Source organism: Thalassophryne amazonica, unplaced genomic scaffold (assembly GCF_902500255.1).
Source record: "Thalassophryne amazonica unplaced genomic scaffold, fThaAma1.1, whole genome shotgun sequence".
In the NCBI taxonomy this organism is placed as follows: Eukaryota; Metazoa; Chordata; class Actinopteri; order Batrachoidiformes; family Batrachoididae; genus Thalassophryne; species Thalassophryne amazonica.
In genome coordinates this window covers 117,779-138,969 of record NW_022986249.1, presented here as the reverse complement: position 1 = coordinate 138,969, position 21,191 = coordinate 117,779, and the positions used below count along the sequence as shown (strand labels likewise).

Genomic DNA, 21,191 nt, shown 5'->3' with positions numbered 1-21,191 from the left:
TAAAATAAATCAATAAATATACAATCAAAAATTATAAACCTGTCTCTCAGTGCAACCCGACCTCGTCCACAAACTCAAACATACATACTATCAAATTAAATTATAACCCCCCAAATATTGGCCAGAAGTTCATTTTTTATACGTAATCTGTGCCGTTTTAAATTTAATCAGATCCCCAAATTTCAGTGCACGTCTTTATAAACAGTGTGTAGGTGCTCGCTGTAGACCACATTAGGTTTGGTCCTAATCGCTCTTTATTACCACTGACCTCCACATGGGCGCTAGTCACATACAGTAAAGTACACGATCAGTCGATAATATGCAGTGATTTATGTTCCGGTACTTGTCCAGCTTTCCCCAAATCAGAAACACTCCCCGCCATCTTTGACGGAATGTAACATTCACTCATTCACTGAACGTTCATTTCACCAGCTCAGACTGGAACGGGTCCAGAGCCTAATCCAGATCTGCTCAAAGATTCTGCCATGTGATCTGTTTGACTGTTTTTGTTTTTTGTTTAAATGTCATCAGAATCTTCATTGGGATCCTGATCGGCCCCAAACGTAATGGACTGACTCTGGACGTCTTTGTGGGACATTCTGTCCAAGCTTCAATAACCTCACTGCCCACAATCACATTGGATTAGTCTCTAAGCGTTTATGATGAAACACTTTATGACATCACTGCACAGCCACAATAATCCTGCTACATGTCAGTTGTTCACTGTGGATCACTGAAAATAACACCACAGAAGATCCCCCAGAAATTATTTCCATGCATCAAAGAAACCTATGTACAATTACCTACAGGGTTACCTACGAGGTTATGTACGGGGTTACCTACAGGGTTATCTAGGGGTTACCTACAGGGTTACCTACGAGGTTACCTACGGAGTTACCTACGAGGTTACCTACGGGTTACCTACAGGGTTACCTACGGGGTTACCTACAGGGTTACCTACGAGGTTACCTACAGGGTTACCTACGGGGTTACCTACAGGGTTACCTACGGGGTTACCTACGGAGTTACCTACGGGGTTACCTACGGGCTACGTACGGGTTACCTACGGGGTTACCTACGCAAGCGTGCCAGGGCTACAGGCACATGTCATGGTTAACCTGGCACAGGGAGAAGACTAAAGAGTTCAGGTTTATCTTCTAAAACCATCTGCTTTTAAACAGGTGAAAATTTATTAATAAACAGTGTTACTTTTGGGGTGCCGTCTCCCTCCATATGCAGCGCCACGCTGCGCCGCCAACATCACAAGTCTAACTGATGGTGTGTTTATTTTTTCACCGACCAGCTTTAATTTCACACATCAGACTTTTCCAAACCCCTCTGCGTCCGGCCTGGCCGTCTTACCTGCAGCCGTCCGTCCAGCGTCCTCTGGATGGTGACACACTTGCTGGGATGGACACCATTGGAGGTGACAGCAGTGATGAGAGAATCCAGCTCATCCTTCTTCTCCTTCAGCTTCTTCACCAGGCTCTCGATGGCCCGCTTGGCGAAGCCCTCGTTCTCACCGTCCTGCCGGTGACACATCAGGCTGTGGACAATGCTGAGGCAGGCGTCGGCGCTGCTGGGAGCGGGGCCTAGCACTGACATGACAGCCTGGGAAGGAAAACAAAGACCAGGAGGTGACAGAGTTACAAGCCCAACAAAGCAAACCCAAGCCTCTGGGTTCATCAAAACCAGCTGGTCCAGTGAAGACCTCTGCACGGGGGACAACCGACTCCACAACAATGGCGGAGACAACTGTCTGAGACACTGTGGACTCCCGAGGAAGATCTCAGTGTCTGAATAAGTTTCCTTTGATTTTGACTGATGATGTTTGATAGCCCTGCATCCAGACTAAGTTCCAGATTAAGATCCAAGCTAAGATCCAGGCTTCCAGTGACATCCTGGACCCGTCCCTCAGAAGTGTCTCTGTATGTGGTCAAAGTGTTGGACTCATAGAGATGTTCACTGATCTCTTTAGTGACTTCATGTCTCTGGGTCCTTGGCCTTTGAGATTCAGAGACGCCTGGGAAGACTTTATGGAGTCATGAGGTCGAAGGTCAGAGGTGTTTGGTGATGCAGATGTATCTGCAGGTGAACGACGCTTCAAGTCTTTAGGGTCCTGGTGCTTTGACTCTAACCGGTGTCCTAAGGTGAGGAGTGGATGTCTTTGGTTCCAGGTCTCTGTGGAGGGTCTTTGGGTCCTGCTGGACTAACTTTATGACTGAGTGAGACTCAGGTTCAGACTCAAACTTACTTGTCATCAGAAATTTAGACTGCTGGGGGGTTCCCATGATGCATTGAGTGTTTCTTTCTCTTTTTGCTCTGTATGCACCACTCTGCATTTAATCATTAGTGATCGATCTCTGCTCCCCTCCACAGCATGTCTTTTTCCTGGTTCTCTCCCTCAGCCCCAACCAGTCCCAGCAGAAGACTGCCCCTCCCTGAGCCTGGTTCTGCTGGAGGTTTCTTCCTGTTAAAAGGGAGTTTTTCCTTCCCACTGTCGCCAAGTGCTTGCTCACAGGGGGTCGTTTTGACCGTTGGGGTTTTTCTGTAATTATTGTATGGCTTTTGTCTTACAATATAAAGCACCTTGGGGCAACTGTTTGTTGTGATTTGGTGCTATATAAATAAAACTGATTTGATTTGAAATTGTGGATAATGTTCAAAATATGACTTGTCTCTCCTAAACTGTCTAAGGACCTGTGGTCTTCACTTGGACACGCTGTGATGTAAATTATGAACCCGGCCTCAGACGCTGGTGCTCCGACTAATTACAGACCAGGACTTAATCCACCACTCAGCTCAAAAACTGCTTAAAACTTTTTCAGCAGTGTGTGTCTTGTCCTGCTGGTAAGAAATTGAAATTGATCATATCACGGGGTGAAGTGCTGAGTGATCTTCTGCTGGTGATGGACTCAGATTCCACCAGCAGCACCACCACGCTGCTGCAGCTGGATCTCAGCACAGAGTTCCAAACGCTGGATCATCATATTCTGTTGGACATGCTTGAATGTTTCATTCCTGCTCAGGAATGTGTCTTGTAGAACAACATTACTTTGAATGTGTCTAAGGTAAGATACGGGTTACTGCAGGGTTCCGAATGAAACCCTCTACTCTTCAGGTCAGATTTTAAGGTTTTGATATTAACATACAAAATCCAGTCTGGTGGTTCTAATTAAACATTACGTGCCGGCCTGCACTCTGTGTTCTTGGGATGCAGGTTTACTGTGTGCTCCTAGACGTCAGGAGGTCTCAGAGGTCTTTCTCGTCTGTGGAACAATCTGCCTGCTGAAATAAAACTGTTTTAAATTCCAGATTAAAGACTCTTCTGTTCTCTCCATCTTATAAGTAATAAAGACTCTTAGCTGTTGTCAGTCATTGTTCCCCTCAAGCTTATTGTCCTTACTGATAGAGAAAGACTCATCACATCCAAATCCTGGGAATCTTCATGATTCTTTCATTCTGACTGATCGATTCCTGCTCTGGTCTCTATTCGAGATCAAGATGCCGATGATGATGATATGGATCATCAAGAAGAGGGACCTGGGACTTCCTGTGTAAAGTTGCTGCAGTTTGGAGCTTCACAGATACATCAGTCCACCCGGTCGACTGAGATGCTTCCAGGGCATGTCGGATCCACTGGGAACTCTGGAATTCCAGAGCAGGCTGAGGACTTCTTATGGCAAATTCTGGAGAACGTTTCTTCTGGGACAGCGTCATTGCTCTTCACCGTTTGGAGGTCTTCTGAGCCATCAGTCATTGCGATTGGACTCAGTATGCATATGGTTGCACCTCAGGTCCTGGACAGCAACCACCCAAGCAGACATCACCAACCTCTGAAACTATCTACTGTATCTGATGCAGCCAGGTGAAATGTGGGCGTGTCTTTGACCTTCTCCATCTGCTTAGGTCCGCAACACAAAGACACCTGCATGCTGGATTATGTCCAAAATGTCGAAGCTGACATTCCTTCATGATTCAAGCGAGACTCGTCATCTGAGGCTCACAGAGTACCACAGCGACTCGACCCGGGGTCAGGTCTGTCACCACATTTGCAGTCTCACTGGGATGATCTTGATGAAGAGCAACGAAGCTAAACAGGTCCAGCTGACTGACTCAACCTGCTTGGACAACAGGCAGGATGCAGAAAGTCTGAACCTCAGAAGACACTCCTTGACAGAGGTCGTGAGAGGGAAGCAGTTCAAAGACCAGACCCAAAGCTGCTTCCAGCCTTGCCAACCTTTCCAACCTGGACGTCCCACATTCGGCGCCTCAGGCTCGGACCCACATGCTGCCCACCACAGAGACGGGACCTTTGGTGTCTCCCAACATCCCCTTGTTGACATTTCTACACAATATTAACATCAAACTAAATATAAATAAAATCTCCTGGATTTTTTCATGCTGTTTGATCACAGTTTCTAAAAATGTTTTAATGAGCACTGAACGCCTTTATGACTGACGTCACAGAACACATCACAAAGGATCAGAAGAGGAGAAACGTGCAAATAAAATGACACTCAGGAAAACCAGCGTCTTTCACCGTCATCACCTCCACCCAGGAGACAAAAATTATTCTCAATTTACACAAATTCCAGGAAAAAAAAAAGGCTGAACGCGACTCAGCACCGCCCTCTACAGGTACAGTAGCACCTTAAAGGTAGAGCCCGGGTGGAAGAATCAACAGTTGTCCGTTAAAAACGACCGTTGTGTCGGTTTGACTCACCGGCTGTCAGTGTGATCCGGTGCTGACGGTCCGTGTGTGTGCGTGTCTGTGCGTCTGTCTGCCTGCGCGCTCACTGACCCGCACCCAGGAGCTGTCTCACCACCAGATACATACAGGAAGTGGACCGATCTCTGCGCTTACCAAAGTAAAAGCCCAGTCACAAGCGTTTCAACACATTTAAATGTTTGAGGAGCGACATTATTTATGAACAAGTTTTACTTCAGGTTTCAGTTTGATGGCTGCTCAAATATCTTGTTTCCTTTCTAAAAAAAAAGAAAGTTGTTATCGCCTGAAAGCTCAGATTAAATCTGCCGATAATTGTGGCACTGATTCAGCAGCGAATATCCCTCAGAATCTTCCTCATCCGTCCTCGTCCCAGGACTGAGACTTTATTTTGAAGATTATGGCGTGGGCATCCTGCAGTGTAACCGGTAACTTAACAGCAGAAAGTTTGTTTGCGTGCGTGACTCTGAGAGCCAATCACAGTTCTGCTCTGGTGTTGCGTGTGTTTGTAAACACGCGCAGAAACGTTCCAAGCACGACTTCACCCGCCAGTCGCCATGTTGCCACTCCCTCCCTGAGCAGCTGTGCAGTGAATGAACCTGGATTTTGTAACGTAACGTACGTGTGCGTGTGCGTGTATGCGTCGGCTGCTTGTGCGACACCGAGTGACACTTAAAACCTCAGAAACTCTTACACTGGACAAACACAGCAATTTGTTCATCCTCACAATCTGTAAAATAGTAAAAAAGATGATGAATGTTTCCCGTTTGTGGATGATCTGAAAGTCATAAAATAAAACCTTGTTTCAACAAAGGAAAATGCGCTTTTCACTGCATGAATGAAAAACATTCATGATTTGCTTTACAGTCACATACTCTTGATATTTTCCTGAAAATGAGACAGAGTCTGTCCTCGGAGAGCAGCGGGACAGGTGCGGCTCTCTGTCCACAGAGCCGTTGACTCCGCCCCCCAGGCGAGTTACTGACGCACCACTGAGCTCCATGACAGCCACTAGGGGGCGACGCTGAGTGTGTGGAGGCACACCTTGGCCTCGCGGTCCGTCCTTCCCACTGCTCCCAGTAAGTGTGTACATATTTACTGATGTGTATTCCAGAAAGTGGGTTATGTGAAAACTCAGAGTAAGTTAACCCTGAGATGAGAGAAACTGAGTTATCTGTTCCAGAAAGAGAGGTAACTGAAACTCTGGGTCAGTCACCATGGTAACAGACTCTGAACATAACCTGCTCTCTGGCAGGTTTACTATAAGAAACCCTGAGTTTCTACTTGTCTCCTGCCACATGAAGAAAGCTGGTAGATATGGATTCCCCAATCATTTGAAATCCAGCTGATATCGAGACGCAACTTATTCAAAATGCTTTACACCGCGAGAGACTCTTCCGACCCCGGGTTAGATGTCCTGTCATTTCCAGAGGAATATCTGTTCGAACGCTACCGTTTTTCATCAAACAGCATAATTTATCGTGATAACATTCTCTGGCCATACATCACCAACCTCACACAGCGCGGACGTGCACTCACATCACAGAATATTGTCTGCATAGCGCTATGTTTTTTTGAAAATGGCAGTTTTCTATACAACATTGGGGATGCAGAGCATTTTGGAAAGTCCACAGTGTGTAGAGCTGTAAGGAAAGTCACACCTGTTGCCCATGATGGTGGTGTTCCCAGGACACAAACCCGTGAGAAACATCAAAGAGTGATGTAGAAATCAGATATTCTACGAGTGTGACATTATGATAAACATTGTGCTGTGATCTCAGAGTGGAGTCAGTAGCTCAGTTGTCATTTTGCAGGGCTTCTAAATGTGAGAGGATGCATAGATGGGACACAAAATCCTATTACTGCACCTTCAGAACACGAAGGGGACGATGTGAATAGAAAATCCTTTCACAGCATCAGTGTCCAGGTATACGATCTACCATCTTAAAAAAATATGTACATGAATATGTATACATTGCAATACAATGAACTCATGTCATTCTCTGCACTGAAGATCGTATGTGATGCAGCCTACATGATTACAAATGTAGAAGCACTTCCACCTACGTCATGGCCGAGACGGACAGCTAATTTCTCAGCTCAGATTGACCCATTAAAATAGCCAATTACAAGTTAACAAGAGATAAATGAACACAGGACGACAAGACAAGGTAACTTCTGGCATGAGTTCGACTCAAAAAAACAATGCGAAAAGACGCGAGAGGAGGAAAAAATTGAGGACGGCAAAGTGGGCCCCATAAAGCTAACGCTAGCTGAGGCTACACCTCTGAAAAACACTGGGGAGACTAACACTGAGCCGGAGATGCTATCGGAGCTCCATAAGCTCCAACAGGAAAATAAGGAATCTTTTGTTGACTTAAAGACTTCTCTTTCAAGGCTGGAATCCACTATGGATGATTTAAAACCAGGAACCAAGGGGCTTGATAAGAGGCTGGGTGACACAGAGGAAAGACTGGGTGCTGTCGAGGACAGATGTACGCTGCATGAGAAGGCACTGAGCTACCTGCTAAAACAGGAAGCTAACCTCGCTGTTAAATGTGACGACATGGAAAACAGACTCCGTCGTAACAACATAAGGTTCTATGGTATATCAGAAGGGGCTGAGAAAGACGACATGATGAAGTTTGTAACTAACGTTTTGTACAAGTCACTGGAGTTACAAGAAGGTACGGTTATCAATCTGGAAAGAGCACACAGTGCTCTGGGCTCATTATTGAAAGGGACAGATTTGTTTTCAGCTAATATTTTATGACTATATAATATTTTGTGGATGGGGTCTTTGCAGGGGCGAGGGGAAAGAATTGTGTTTATTTTGATAAGTACTTGGCTTTTAAGGTGACGTGATTACAAGCAGGGCATTTCCTGGATGATCATCACTACTGCACTCAGTGCAACCAGCCCAGAGAGCTACGGCTCTCTGCCCAAGAGTCACCGGGAGTGGGAAGCCATTTTAGTTATGGTTTATTTGTTCTGTTTTCAATACCTACTGGATTTCTGGAAGTCTATGTAGAGTTTTTATGGTGTGGTTTCTTGTTTGTTATTAAGGTTCAGTGGCTATTAGCAACAGATAATGATGGTTCTCCTGTTGGTGTAAATACCAGCTATGGACAGTATAAACGTATTAGTTACAACATAAATGGGGGCAACCATCCTATAAAAAGGAAAAAAAATTATGTCACAGTTGAAGAGGTTGAATTGTTCAGTTGCTTTACTCCAGAAGACCCACCTGAATGACAAGGAACACAGGAAACTCAAGAGGGACTGGGTCGGCCACGTATTTAGTTCTGCCTGTGAAAAGACGGGTGGCTATACTGTGCTACAAGACTCGGGGGCTTACTGTGGATAGAACATATGAAGACAAGAATGGTCGTCATATTATGGTTGGGGGGACAATTGGGGAAATCAGGATAACAATTTTAAATTTATACGCGCCAAACGAGGATGACACAGGATTCTTTAAAGAAATTTCAACAATTTTAACTAAGCATGGGGAGGGATTCTTGATAGTGGGGGGCGGGGGGGGGGGGGGTAACTGTGTACTGAATCAGAAGTTAGATAAACAACCATTCAAGCAGGGACATACAATGAGGAAAGCAAAAGTGTTGCGCAATATGGTGGAAGAGTTAGCTTTAGTGGATGTATGGCGGCAAAAACAAAGGTCCATAATACACTCAACAAAAATATAAACGCAACACTTTTGGTTTTGCTCCCATTTTGTATGAGATGAACTCAAAGATCTTGTTATGTGTCGACGCGGGTTGAGGAGCGGACCTGCGTCTGACAGAACCCAGTGCTAAAAATAACCAGAAAAGCGGTTCCAAAAACAATATATTTATTCCACCCGCTGTGCATAAAAAGTGTAACAACAAAAATAGCGTCCTTCTGGTGGAGTGAAGGCTGGCACGCTCTCCAGCGCCCGTAAGGATCAAAGCCCGGCGCTCCTGGACCCACTACCACCGCCAAACACCCCCCAGGTGGACACGACAAACTGACTCTCTGTGAAGCAAAGAAGAGGTGAGGTAAGTCAGCAGTTACAACAATATCTTTCAAAAGACACACGCTATCAGCAACACATTCAGGTCTGTATCTTTTTAACTTTATGCAAATGAGCAGCTTCTCACAACAGGTGGAGGATCACTTATCCGCACGCCACAGCAGTGAGAAGCGAGCTGCACAATTCTCATCACAATTCAAGTATACTGCGTAACAAAATACCAAGTTACTATCAACAATTAGTCAAACACTTAATCACCTTTGATGTGTGCTGACAGCATGTGTCCTTCACCCTTCCTTGCTTCACGGGCTCGATGTGTCAAACCCAGGCGCGGTCCTCAGCGTCTCACAAACGGACATCACAAGGTCGAGTTCCCGGCAGTTCTGCTTGAATCACACATGACTTAAATGCAGAACGCCATCCAATTATCTGCTTCAGCTGAAAGTCTTTAAGGTTGCATGTGAGCACCAGTCACAGGTGCTGCACATGATGTTGATGAGGGTGAGGGATTCTTCAGCCAGCACCTTCTCCACAGACAAATCAGCTCTCATGCCACCTGGAGAGCAAAGAAAAGAAGCTCTCTGCATGCTCGTCGTCCTCATCGGGGTCTCGACCTGACTCCAGTTTGTCGTCGTAATCGACTTGAGTGGGCAAATGCTCACATTCGCTGACGTTTGGCACGTTGGATAGGTGTTCTCGTCACGGATGAATCCCGGTTCACATTGTCCAGGGCAGATGGCAGACAGCGTGTGTGGCGTCGTGTGGGTGAGCGGTTTTCTGATGTCAATGTTGTGGATCGAGTGGCCCATGGTGGCGGTGGGGTTATGGTATGGGTAGGCGTCTGTTATGGATGAAGAACACAGGTGCATTTTATTGATGGCATTTTGAATGCACAGAGATACCGTGACGAGATCCTGAGGCCCATTGTTGTGCCACACATCCAAGAACAGCAGGATAATGCACGGCCCCATGTTGCAAGGATCTGTACACAATTCTTGGAAGCTGAAAATGTCCCAGTTCTTGCATGGCCGGCATACTCACCGGACATGTCACCCATTGAGCATGTTTGGGATGCTCTGGACCGGCGTATACGACAGCGTGTACCAGTTCCTGCCAATATCCAGCAACTTTGCACAGCCATTGAAGAGGAGTGGACCAACATTCCACAGGCCACAATTGACAACCTGATCAACTCTATGCGAAGGAGATGTGTTGCACTGCATGAGGCAAATGGTGGTCACACCAGATACTGACTGGTATCCCCCCCCATAAAACAAAACTGCACCTTTCAGAGTGGCCTTTTATTGTGGGCAGTCTAAGGCACACCTGTGCACTAATCATGGTGTCTAATCAGCATCTTGGTATGGCACACCTGTGAGGTGGGATGGATTATCTCAGCAAAGGAGAAGTGCTCACTATCACAGATTTAGACTGGTTTGTGAACAATATTTGAGGGAAATGGTGATATTGTGTATGTGGAAAAAGTTTTAGATCTTTGAGTTCATCTCATACAAAATGGGAGCAAAACCAAAAGTGTTGCATTTATATTTTTGTTGAGTGTAGTTACTCCAGAATTGACTTGTTTTGTGTTTCAAAAAAGGATGCTTATAAGGTTGTGGATTGTCACATAGATCCCATAACGATATCAGACCATGCTCCAATTGTGATGTCGATAAGGTTAGAGAATGATAAAAGAATTAAACCCTGGAGGATGAATGTATCACTCCTAAATGATCCTAGTTCAGAATATAAAACAGGAATGGAAGGACTATACGGAACATAATAATAATGGAGAAGTCTCAGTTTCCACTTTATGGGAAGCTGCAAAAGTGGTGTTAAGGGGAAAATTGATTGCACTTTCATCTAAAATAAGGAAAGACGGAGATAAAGAACGAAAAAGATTAGAAGACTGTATAGTTGATTCAGAGAAAGAGCATAAAAAGACAAATAATGAAAATGTTTTGAAATCTCTAACCTTAAATAGACAGGCGCTTATTATACAGGCGCTTATAGACTTATTGACATATAAAGTTGAAGGGGTCTTGCATTTTACCAGTCAAAAATATTATGAATCCAGAAATAGGGCCAGTAGACTACTGGCATTTTGGATACGCAAGGCGCATTTTCAGTTTATTATGAGGCACTTGTTGTGAAAGTGTAGGAACACGGACCCACAACAGGGGGCGCAAATGAACGGACAATGGAGAAGGTAAATAACAAGGTTTTACTGTTGTGGAACGTGCACAACCAATACAACAATTGACAATTTGGGGTTAAACCGAATTCCACTGGTGTCGTGTGGGCAGGCTCGAAGGTAGGAGACGTCCGTCCAAGTCGAACCGGAACCACCCAGATTTCCTCTGCCACCGAACCCTGGAAGTACTGGAACCGCCAAGTCCCGAATTCCCAGGTGGCCACTGCCTCCGCTCGTCGGATCCGGTACTGCTGGCAAGAGAACAAACACACAGGTGTGGATGCGGCTGCACCCAGTAACACAGAGAGGGGAGAAGCCATCTCCACCTCACGTCACAATACTGCAGGAAGGTGAGTACTTATCGTTGAGTAGACAGCTGTCCTGCAATGTTCAGAAAGGCAATATAATATAGCAGAGAAGTGTTACCTCTATCTTAAGGCGATATCTCGGCACTGAGGTGGAGACGCCGTCCTGTTGATATACCTCCGTGCTGAGTGGAGTCAGCTGTGTCCAGTAATGGGTGACAGCTGTCACCCTGACTGCTCTCGTAAGGCGGCAGCGCCCTCTGGTACCTGGAGCCCGCACTCCAGGCAGGGCGCCCTCTGGTGGTGGTGGGCCAGCAGTACCTCCTCTTCAGCGGCCCACACAACAGCACTGTATGATTCGCTTGAAATAGACAACAAAGCAGAGAAAATTGAAAATCTATTAGGAAAAATTAAGCTAGCGAAATTGACAGATGATGAAGCCAAAGCCATGAGAGAGCCAATTACAAAAAGGGAAATAGAGGATACAGTAAGAAATCTGAAAAATAATAAGTCACCGGGCATGGATGGTTATCCAGGGGAATTCTATAAGCATTTCTTGGACGAAGTTATGCCCCTTTTACAAAGGGTATATAATTATGCCTTAGCTAAAATAGACCCACCAAAATCCTGGTCTCAGGCAGTAATATCTGTAATCCCTAAAGAGGGAAAGGATCCCTCAGTCTGTTGTGCTGTGATGTAAAAATTCTAGCAACAATTTTGGCTAAAAGAATTCAAAAGTGCATTAACAGAGTAATTAAGTCGGATCATCCATTCATCCATCCATTTTGTTCCGCTTTATCCGGAGTCGGGTCGCGGGGGCAGCAGCTCAAGCAAAGCCACCCAGACCTCCCGATCCACACACACCTCCCCCAGCTCCTCCGGGGGAACCCCAAGGCATTCCCAAGCCAGCCGAGACGTAGTCCCTCCAGCGTGTCCTGGGTCTTCCCCGGGGCCTCCTCCCAATGGGACGTGCCCGTAACATCTCTCCAGCGAGGCGTCCAGGGGGCATCCGGAAAAGATGCCTGAGCCACCTCAGCTGGCTCCTTTCACTGTGGAGGCACTGCGGCTCGACTCTGAGCTCCTCCCGAGTGACCGAGCTCCTCACCTTATCTCTAAGGGAGCGCCCAGCCACCCTGCGGAGGAAACTCATCTCAGCCGCTTGTACTCGCGATCTCGTTCTTTCGGTCAAGAGCCAAATCTCACGACCATAGGTGAGGATCGGAACGTAGATCGATCGGTAAATCGAGAGCTTTGCCCACCTACTCAGCTCTCTCTTCACCACGACGGTCCGATACAGCGACCGCATCACTGCAGATGCTGCACCGATTCGTCTGTCGATCTCACGCTCCATCCATCCCTCACTCGTGAACAAGACCACGAGATACTTAAACTCCTCCACTTGAGGCAAACACACTCCACCAACCTGAAGAGGGCAAATTAATTTTATTAATTAATTTTATTATTTTTTAATTAATTTTAAAAATGATAATAGTAAAACTAATCTGTGCTTGAGGGATTGCAATCAAACTGGTGATCATTTGCATATTTTTTGCGACTGTCCCACCTTGAAATCCTACTGGTGAGGGATCCAAGGAGAGATCCGAGCCATACTAAATTTTAACTTACCGCTTGATCCAAAATATTATATTATAGGGCTGACCCCAAGGGGTGGTCTGAGAAAAAGGAAAGTTCAATTACTCCACATTTGTTTATTGGTGGCAAAGAAAATGCTAACGAGATCTTGGTTAAAAGCTCTACCTCCCACTCTTCTTCAATGGCGTGAGGGATTAAAAAATGTATATCTGATGGAAAAATTACTTTGAAGCTTCATTTGAAAATGGACCTGTTTTTGGACTGGTGGGCTCCTGTCATTGTTTACTTTGGTTGGACATAATAATTCGCCCATTGCTGTCCATGTGAAGTATGAGTGTGTATGCATATACGAGGTCTGTCAATAAAGCAACGGTCCTTTTTATTTTTTTCAAAAACTATATGGATTTCATTCATATGTTTTTACGTCAGACATGCTTGAACCCTCGTGCGCATGCGTGAGTTTTTCCAAGCCTGTCGGTGACGTCATTCGCCTGTGAGCACTCCTTGTGGGAGGAGTCGTCCAGCCCCTCGTCGGAATTCCTTTGTCTGAGAAGTTGCTGAGAGACTGGCGCGTTGTTTGATCAAACTTTTTTCTAAACCTGTGAGACACATCGAAGTGGACACGGTTCGAAAAATTAAGCTGGTTTTCAGTAAAACTTTTAACGGCTGATGAGAGATTTTGAGGTGATTCTGTCGCTTTAAGGACTTTTCACGGTGCGAGACGTCGTGCAGCGCTCTCAGCCGCCGTCGTCAGCCTGTTCAAGCTGAAAACCTCCACATTTCAGGCTCTATTGATCCAGGACGTCGTGAGAGAACAGAGAAGTTTCAGAAGAAGTCGGTTTCAGCATTTTATCCGGATATTCCACTGTTAAAGGAGATTTTTTTAATGAAAGACGTGCGGACGGGTCCGCGCGTTGGGACGCAGCCGACGCGGTGCGGCGGCACAGGAAAAACACCTCCGTGTTGATAACCATTTGTAAAATCCAGGCGGCTTTTGATGGCTTTCAGTGGAGTGAGTATATGAGAAATTGTTTAACAGCAGGACATGTTCCAACTTGTCCTTAAGGCTTTCAACAGAGGTGTTTTTCCTGTAGCGGAGCGTCGCGGCGGCTGCGTCCCGACGCGCGGACCCGTCCGCACGTCTTTCATTAAAAAAATCTCCTTTAACAGTGGAATATCCGGATAAAATGCTGAAACCGACTTCTTCTGAAACTTCTCTGTTCTCTCACGACGTCCTGGATCAATAGAGCCTGAAATGTGAAGGTTTTCAGCTTGAACAGGCTGACGACGGCGGCTGAGAGCGCTGAGCGACGTCTTGCACCGTGAAAAGTCCTTAAAGCGACAGAATCACCTCAAAATCTCTCATCAGCCGTTAAAATTTTCACTGAAAACCAGCTTAATTTTTCGAACCGTGTCCACTTCGATGTGTCTCACAGGTTTAGAAAAAAGTTTGATCAAACAACGCGCCAGTCTCTCAGCAACTTCTCAGACAAAGGAATTCCGACGAGGGGCTGGACGACTCCTCCCACAAGGAGTGCTCACAGGCGAATGACGTCACCGACAGGCGTGGAAAAACTCACGCATGCGCACGAGGGTTCAAGCATGTCTGACGTAAAAACATATGAATGAAATCCATTATAGTTTTTGAAAAAAATAAAAAGGACCGTTACTTTATTGACAGCCCTCGTATATGTGTGTGTGTGTGTATGTATGTATATATAGTTTGATATACCAATTGTAGATAGTGCAAAATATCTGGTAGGATGTAACCCTATTATTTTCAGTGGGATGGAATGCAGTTTTTGAATTTGCTGAGTTGCTCTGTTCTATTTGTTTTATTAATTTTATTTGTCATTATTTTAATATGTCGTAACTGAATATGGAGTTGATAAGATCGTTTTGAATAAACAGTGTTAAAAAAAAAAAAAATGTAGAAGCCAAGTGGCCAGGCTCTGTAAATGATTCCCGGATCTACAGGGAGTGCAGTCTGAGCAACAGAGTTGCATGTGGTCAGGAAGCTAAAGCCTCGAACAAATGTTCTTTGTCTCCCTTTTAAATGCACTTTTGTGTCCTCTATAATTACAGGAGAGTTTGATGGCTACCTCCTGGGGGAATTGAGGATATCCATGCCAGCCCTCTCTGTTGACCCGTGTTCCTGAACCAGGGCCCCAACAATGTTTTAATGTGGCCCGGGTTGAGTTGGCCAAAGGCATACTCAAATCCCGGTTCCAGTGGCTGCAGAAGCTCAGGGTCACCACAGAGAGGCCATGTGACATCATTGTAGCATGTGTTGTTGTCCATGATATTACAACTATTAGAGGAGAGCAACACCCCGCCGTATAAATTAATGACCCCGAGGATGACCATCCATGCACCCTGCAGATGTCCAGGATGGAAGGGCTGTAAGGGACCTAATTAGCAGAAATTACTTTTGATAAAAACAGTCAAATGAAGACAAATTCACATGTGATTTGGTTCTTCTTTATTCCCTACAAGTACAAAAGCAACAGATTTTAAATATAGTTCCAACCATTAATATATTTAACATATTCACCTGTTTCACCATGACAATGGCCCCACCTCAACTGGCGTTCCAGTAATAGCATCTCAAGGTCTGTTTTCTGAATCTGGCGATCCAGGTAGACCATTTCTTTTTCAGTTTTTGAATAGTCTTCAAGAGGTGCACTCTGTACCACTCCTTTGTTGGTAACTGGGACACATATAGACGACATTTAATTCCTACAGTTCTACATACAGATTTAACATGGTATTTATCAGAAATCTCACTGTGTCAAGCTGTGCTCTGGATGTTGATGGACCCTCCTCCTGGTGATTCCCTGCCTGTTCTGTTGAAGGCCAAGAATGTGCTAGTTGTTTGTCCGCTGTCTATGCTCATCACTTCAGTGTACATGTCAAACTCCACATTCCACTCAAGACTGTAAAGGAATGTGAGTGGGTAGAATACTGCCAGTAGTCATACATAATATCAAGACAAACTTCAGTAGGCCTCTCTGGATCTCCTCCCGTGGCAGCAGTCAGCGTTTCATCCTCCTCCTCCTTCTCCTGTGATGCAGGGAGAGACACTGTTTCAGAAAACTCTGAACTACCATCTGAGGCAGGATCTGAGTACGGAATAGGCCTACTTACAGCTGCAGGGTGTTCAATTGTGTCAGTCGGCTGAAGTAGGCAGATGGGTGGACCTAAAAGGCTTGGCGTGACTAACATGAAAAGTGGGGTGAAAACGCATGGAACTGGGCAAATGGAGACGAACAGAAACAACGTTAATGACCTTGGACACGGGGAAGGGACCAAGGAACCTGGTAGCCAGTTTCCGAGGAACACCCCGTTGCGGCAAATGCTGAGGAGAGAGCCAGACCTTTTGACCAGTCATGTAGACAGGGGCCGTGGACTGTTTGCGGTCCATGGCAGCCTTATGTTGGGCCAAGGAACAATATAAGGCTCGACATGCCCGCTCCCAGGTTCGTTGGCACCTGACAACCAGAATGAGGGCAGATGGGGCCGGGGACCGAAGGGTGGAGGAAGAGAACAGAGAGGGAGGATGACCAAACACTACATGAAAAGGGGAAAAAACAGAAGAAGCAGAGGGCAGGCTGTTGTGACTCAATCCAAGACAGTTGGGTGGACCAGGTAGAGGGATGTTGAGAACACAGAATTCTAAGACACTTCTCTAACTCTTGATTAAATCTCTCAGTCTTACCGTTTGCTTGGGGGTGATAGCCGGACGTGAGACTGGAGGTGGCCCAGAGTAAGTGGCAGAACTCCCTCCAAAATCCAGAAACAAACTGCAGGCCCCGGTCAGAGACAGTATCCTGGGGAAAAGCATGGAGACGAAACACATGAGTTAACATTATTTCGGCAATTTCCTTGGGAGAAGGCAATCTGGGTAAAGGCACAAAATGACACATTTTAGATAATCTGTCAACCACAGTCGGGATCACAGTGTTGCCTCGTAGGGGGGGGGCAGTAACAAAGTCCATCATGATATGAGTCCATGGCTGTTTGGGAACTGGCAGAGGCACTAATGAACCTGCGGGGGGGCATGAGGAGGACTTATGCATAGCACAGATATGACAGACATCTACATATTCAGTAACATCCGCCACCAGATGTGGCCACCAAAATCATTGTTGAACCACATAAAGAGTTTTTTTGATTCCCGGATGACATGAAAACTGGCTGTTGTAAACCAGGGCCAAACTCAAACCCTGACACTGTTGGACTGCACCTAAATGAAAATCAGATTTTATTCCCGTTCATATCTTATGGTTAAATGTTAAGTCAGTGCAAACTAATCTAGTCTAGTCACTAACTAATCACTAGCCTGTGAGGGTGGACACAGGGTCAGGGCCTGTTAGTTTGTCAGGGTGGACACCGGGTCAGGGCCTGACCTGTTAGTTTGTGAGGGTGGACAGCAGGTCAGAGCCTGTTAATCTATGAGGGTGGACACAGGGTCAGGGCCTGTTAGTTTGTCAGGGTGGACACCTGGTCAGGGCCTGACCTGTTATTTTGTGAGAGTGAACACCGGGTCAGGGCCTGATAGTCTATGAGGGTGGACACCTGGTCAGGGCCTGTTTGTCAGGGTGGACACCGGGTCAGGGCCTGTTAGTTTGTGAAGTGGACACTTGGTCAGGGCCTGTTAGTTTGTGAGGGTGGACACGGGTCAGGGCCTGTTAGTTTGTCAGGGTCGACACCTGGTCAGGGCCTGACCTGTTAGTTTGTGAGGGTGGACACCGGGTCAGGGCCTGACCTGTTAGTTTGTGAGGGTGGACAGCAGGTCAGGGCCTGTTAATCTATGAGGGTGGACACAGGGTCAGGGCCTGTTAGTTTGTCAGGGTGGACACCTGGTCAGGGCCTTACCTGTTAGTTTGTGAGAGTGGACAACGGGTCAGGGCCTGTTAGTCTATGAGGGTGGACACCGGGTCAGGGCCTGTTAGTTTGTGAGGGTGGACACTGGGTCAGGGCCTGACCTGTTAGTTTGTGAGGGTGGACAGCAGGTCAGGGCCTGTTAATCTATGAGGATGGACACCGGGTCAGGGCCTGTTAGTTTGTGAGATGGACATTTGGTCAGGGCCTGTTAGTTTGTGAGGGTGGACACGAGTCAGGGCCTGTTAGTTTGTCAGGGTGGACACCTGGTCAGGGCCTGTTAGTTTGTGAGGTGGACACTTGGTCAGGGCCTGTTAGTTTGTCAGGGTGGACACCTGGTCAGGGCCTGTTAGTTTGTCAAGGTGGACACCTGGTCAGGGCCTGTTAGTTTGTGAGGTGGACATTTGGTCAAGGCCTGTTAGTTTGTAAGGGTGGACACCGGGTCAGGGCCTGTTAGTTTGTGAGGGTGGACACCTGGTCAGGGCCTGTTAGTTTGTTAGGGTGGACACCGGGTCAGGGCCTGTTAGTTTGTGAGGGTGGACACCTGGTCAGGGCCTGTTAGTTTGTTAGGGTGGACACCGGGTCAGGGCCTGTTAGTTTGTGAGGGTGGACACCTGGTCAGGGCCTGTTAGTTTGTGAGGTGGACACTTGGTCAGGGCCTGTTAGTTTGTCAGGGTGGACACCTGGTCAGGGCCTGTTAGTTTGTGAGGGTGGACACTTGGTCAGGGCCTGTTAGTTTGTCAGGGTGGACACCTGGTCAGGGCCTGTTAGTTTGTGAGGGTGGACACTTGGTCAGGGCCTGTTAGTTTGTCAGGGTGGACACCTGGTCAGGGCCTGTTAGTTTGTGAGGGTGGACACCTGGTCAGGGCCTGTTAGTTTGTGAGGTGGACACTTGGTCAGGGCCTGTTAGTTTGTCAGGGTGGACACCTGGTCAGGGCCTGTTAGTTTGTCAGGGTGGACACCTGGTCAGGGCCTGTTAGTTTGTCAGGGTGGACACCTGGTCAGGGCCTGTTAGTTTGTGAGGGTGGACACCGGGTCAGGGCCTGACTTGTTAGTGTGTCAGGGTGGACATCGGGTCAGAGTCCTGCTCTCACTGATGTCTGTAAATGTTTCCTTTCACTCTTGATACATATGCTGTAAATTACATTTATTAGTTTACGTTAAAACTGTGATCCAAGCAGATGCAAACTTTACGTGCAATTAAAATGTGTAAATCCTGTAATTCAGCTGAAAAATATTGCTTAACAGTAAATAACGTGAGTATTAAGGATGCTGTTGGGAAAGTGAATGCACGGGCCCAAGTTAGGGGGCGTAAATGAGCGGTCAATAGGAATTCCAATAAATAATTTATTATGCAAAAGTGCAAACAGAAGATGAATATGCTGAGTCCAATTAATAACCAAAATGGTGACACGTGGGCAGGCCCGAGGGTAGGAGACGCCTATCCAGAGAAGAGCCGGAACCCACGAAGTTCCACCACCAGCCGGAGGCCTGCAATACACCAGAGCCACCAAGTCCTGGTCCCCCAGGTGGCCACTGCTCGAGGCTGTCAGACCGGTACTGCTGGCAGGAGCAAAAACAGGTTAAGGTGGGTGTGTGTTGACCCAGCAAACAGTCAATAAATCACAGTTATCCTCTTGAAGGAATAAATCCAGATACTCCCAGAGTGCAGAGGAAAACTGGAAAACGTGTAGTGTCAATTGTTATACTTAGCAAGTAAGAAGTGAGGAGTGGAGACGCCAACTCCTCCAACTTCCACAAACTCGGCTACAAGCTGCAAATATAAGTCACAACTGCAAAGACGTCAGTTACAATGAATGTGCGTACGGCACAAAACAGCTGAGCAGGTTTACCTGTGTGGTCAGCGGATAACTCGGCAGAGTTATGGTGTCTCACCCAGGCTTTTATGGATGAGGTGATGACTGATGACAGACAGCTGACAGCCAAATGGTGCGCACCTGGTGGTGCCAACAGGCCAAAGCGCCCTCTACTGGGCAAAAAAGGTGCCCACAAGGCAGGCGCCATCTGGTGGTGGGCCAGCAGTACCTCCTCTTCGGCGGCCCACACAACATGCATCCCATTCCTGTTTGTATTGCTTGTTGTCTCTTTCACTCGGTCACTTTCTGGAACCACAATGGACATTTATTATGTTATGCATATTATTGTATCTCTTGTATACAATGACACATAATAATGAATTAATTTAAATCAAATTCAATCAAGAAGGAGAGGAGAAGGAGACTGGCCGGCTCAGAGGTCAGGACCATAGACATTACAAAGATTAGACGCTGCATCGGCCGCTGCTGCCTGTTGGCGCTGACGAGTCGCCATCTTGGAGCGGTCGTCCAACTCGCTCCACTCAGTGCTGTTTGCTGCGCATTTAATCCATCGTAAATCTGAATGCTAAACTTTTTTTCACGCATTTTTTTCTGCAAACGTCCCACATGTAGGTACAGGACAAATGGTTCGTCGTATCTTAATATTCATAGTGGGATTAACAGTAATAGAATATTAAGATATAGACTACAGACAGGTATTTTGCAAAGACTGTAAACATACATTATACATAAACAAACACACTCATATATGATAGAGAACGAGATAGTGGCAGTAAACTATTTTAGTAATGTGAAGAGACAATATATGATTAGGCTATAGAAAAACATCAGAGAAAATTATATCGCATATATATATATATATATATATATATATATATATATATATATATAAATCACATAGCATATCAATATACTTCATATCAGGACAGAGAGAGAATACAATATAAATGCAAATTGTCAAATTAAGACAAGAACATAATGTTCCCAAACCTGAGCTACAGAGAGCTGTGTGTGTGTGTGTGTGTGTGTGTGTGTGTGTGTGTGTGTGTGTGTGTGTGTGTGTGTGTGTGTGTGTGTGTGTGTGTGTGTGTGTGTGTGTGTGTGTGTGTGTGTGTGTGTGTTCAGTCCCTCTGTCAGGGCTTTGAGCTGGAAAACTTTCACGAGCACGTTTGTACATGTGTAAATATGGTTTCCCCTTACCAAAAAGTAGTACATGCAAGTATGTTTCAAGTATACTTCCAGTTTACTTTTTATATACTTATCAGTACTACTTTTTGGTAAGGGTTATTGGGGTGGGACGTTATGTTCTTGTGTTAATTTGACAATTTACATTTACATTTTATTCTCTCTCTAACATGATATGAATTATATTGATTCTCTCTCTCTCTCTCTCTCTCTATATATATATATATATATATATATATATATATATATATACACACACTTTGATTTATATATAGTAATTATTAAAATAGTTTACTGTCACTATCTGCTTCTCTATCATATATTAGTGTGTATATATATATATATATATATATATATATATATATATATATATATATATATATATATATATATTCAGAGAGTTATGATGGATTCAATGCGCTGGCAAACAAACAGCACTGAGTGGAGC

At 45.8% G+C, this 21,191-nt stretch overlaps 3 protein-coding genes across 5 annotated transcripts in view; all 3 read right to left on the bottom strand.

Moving 5' to 3' along the window:
- The window catches only part of LOC117505796 (mothers against decapentaplegic homolog 4-like), a 70,948-nt gene extending 66,124 nt beyond the window's left edge, over positions 1–4,824 (bottom strand). Inside the window, exons 1-2 of the mRNA XM_034165333.1 lie at positions 4,727–4,824; positions 1,363–1,611 (exon numbers count right to left, since the gene is read on the bottom strand). Of these exons, the coding sequence (XP_034021224.1) occupies positions 1,363–1,605 (243 nt within the window). The 5' untranslated portion in view covers positions 1,606–1,611; positions 4,727–4,824. The remainder of the gene's footprint in view (positions 1–1,362; positions 1,612–4,726) is intronic.
- Positions 1–21,191, bottom strand: part of LOC117505799 (acidic leucine-rich nuclear phosphoprotein 32 family member E-like) — a 292,488-nt gene that overhangs the window by 169,252 nt on the left and 102,045 nt on the right. The window lies entirely within an intron of this gene.
- On the bottom strand, positions 15,582–17,012 carry LOC117505798. Its single transcript, XM_034165335.1, has 2 exons — positions 16,555–17,012; positions 15,582–16,406 (listed from the first exon to the last, which is right to left on the bottom strand). Exons 1-2 carry the CDS (start codon positions 16,913–16,915, stop codon positions 16,006–16,008), a joined length of 762 nt encoding a protein of 253 aa, XP_034021226.1. The 5' UTR covers positions 16,916–17,012; the 3' UTR covers positions 15,582–16,005.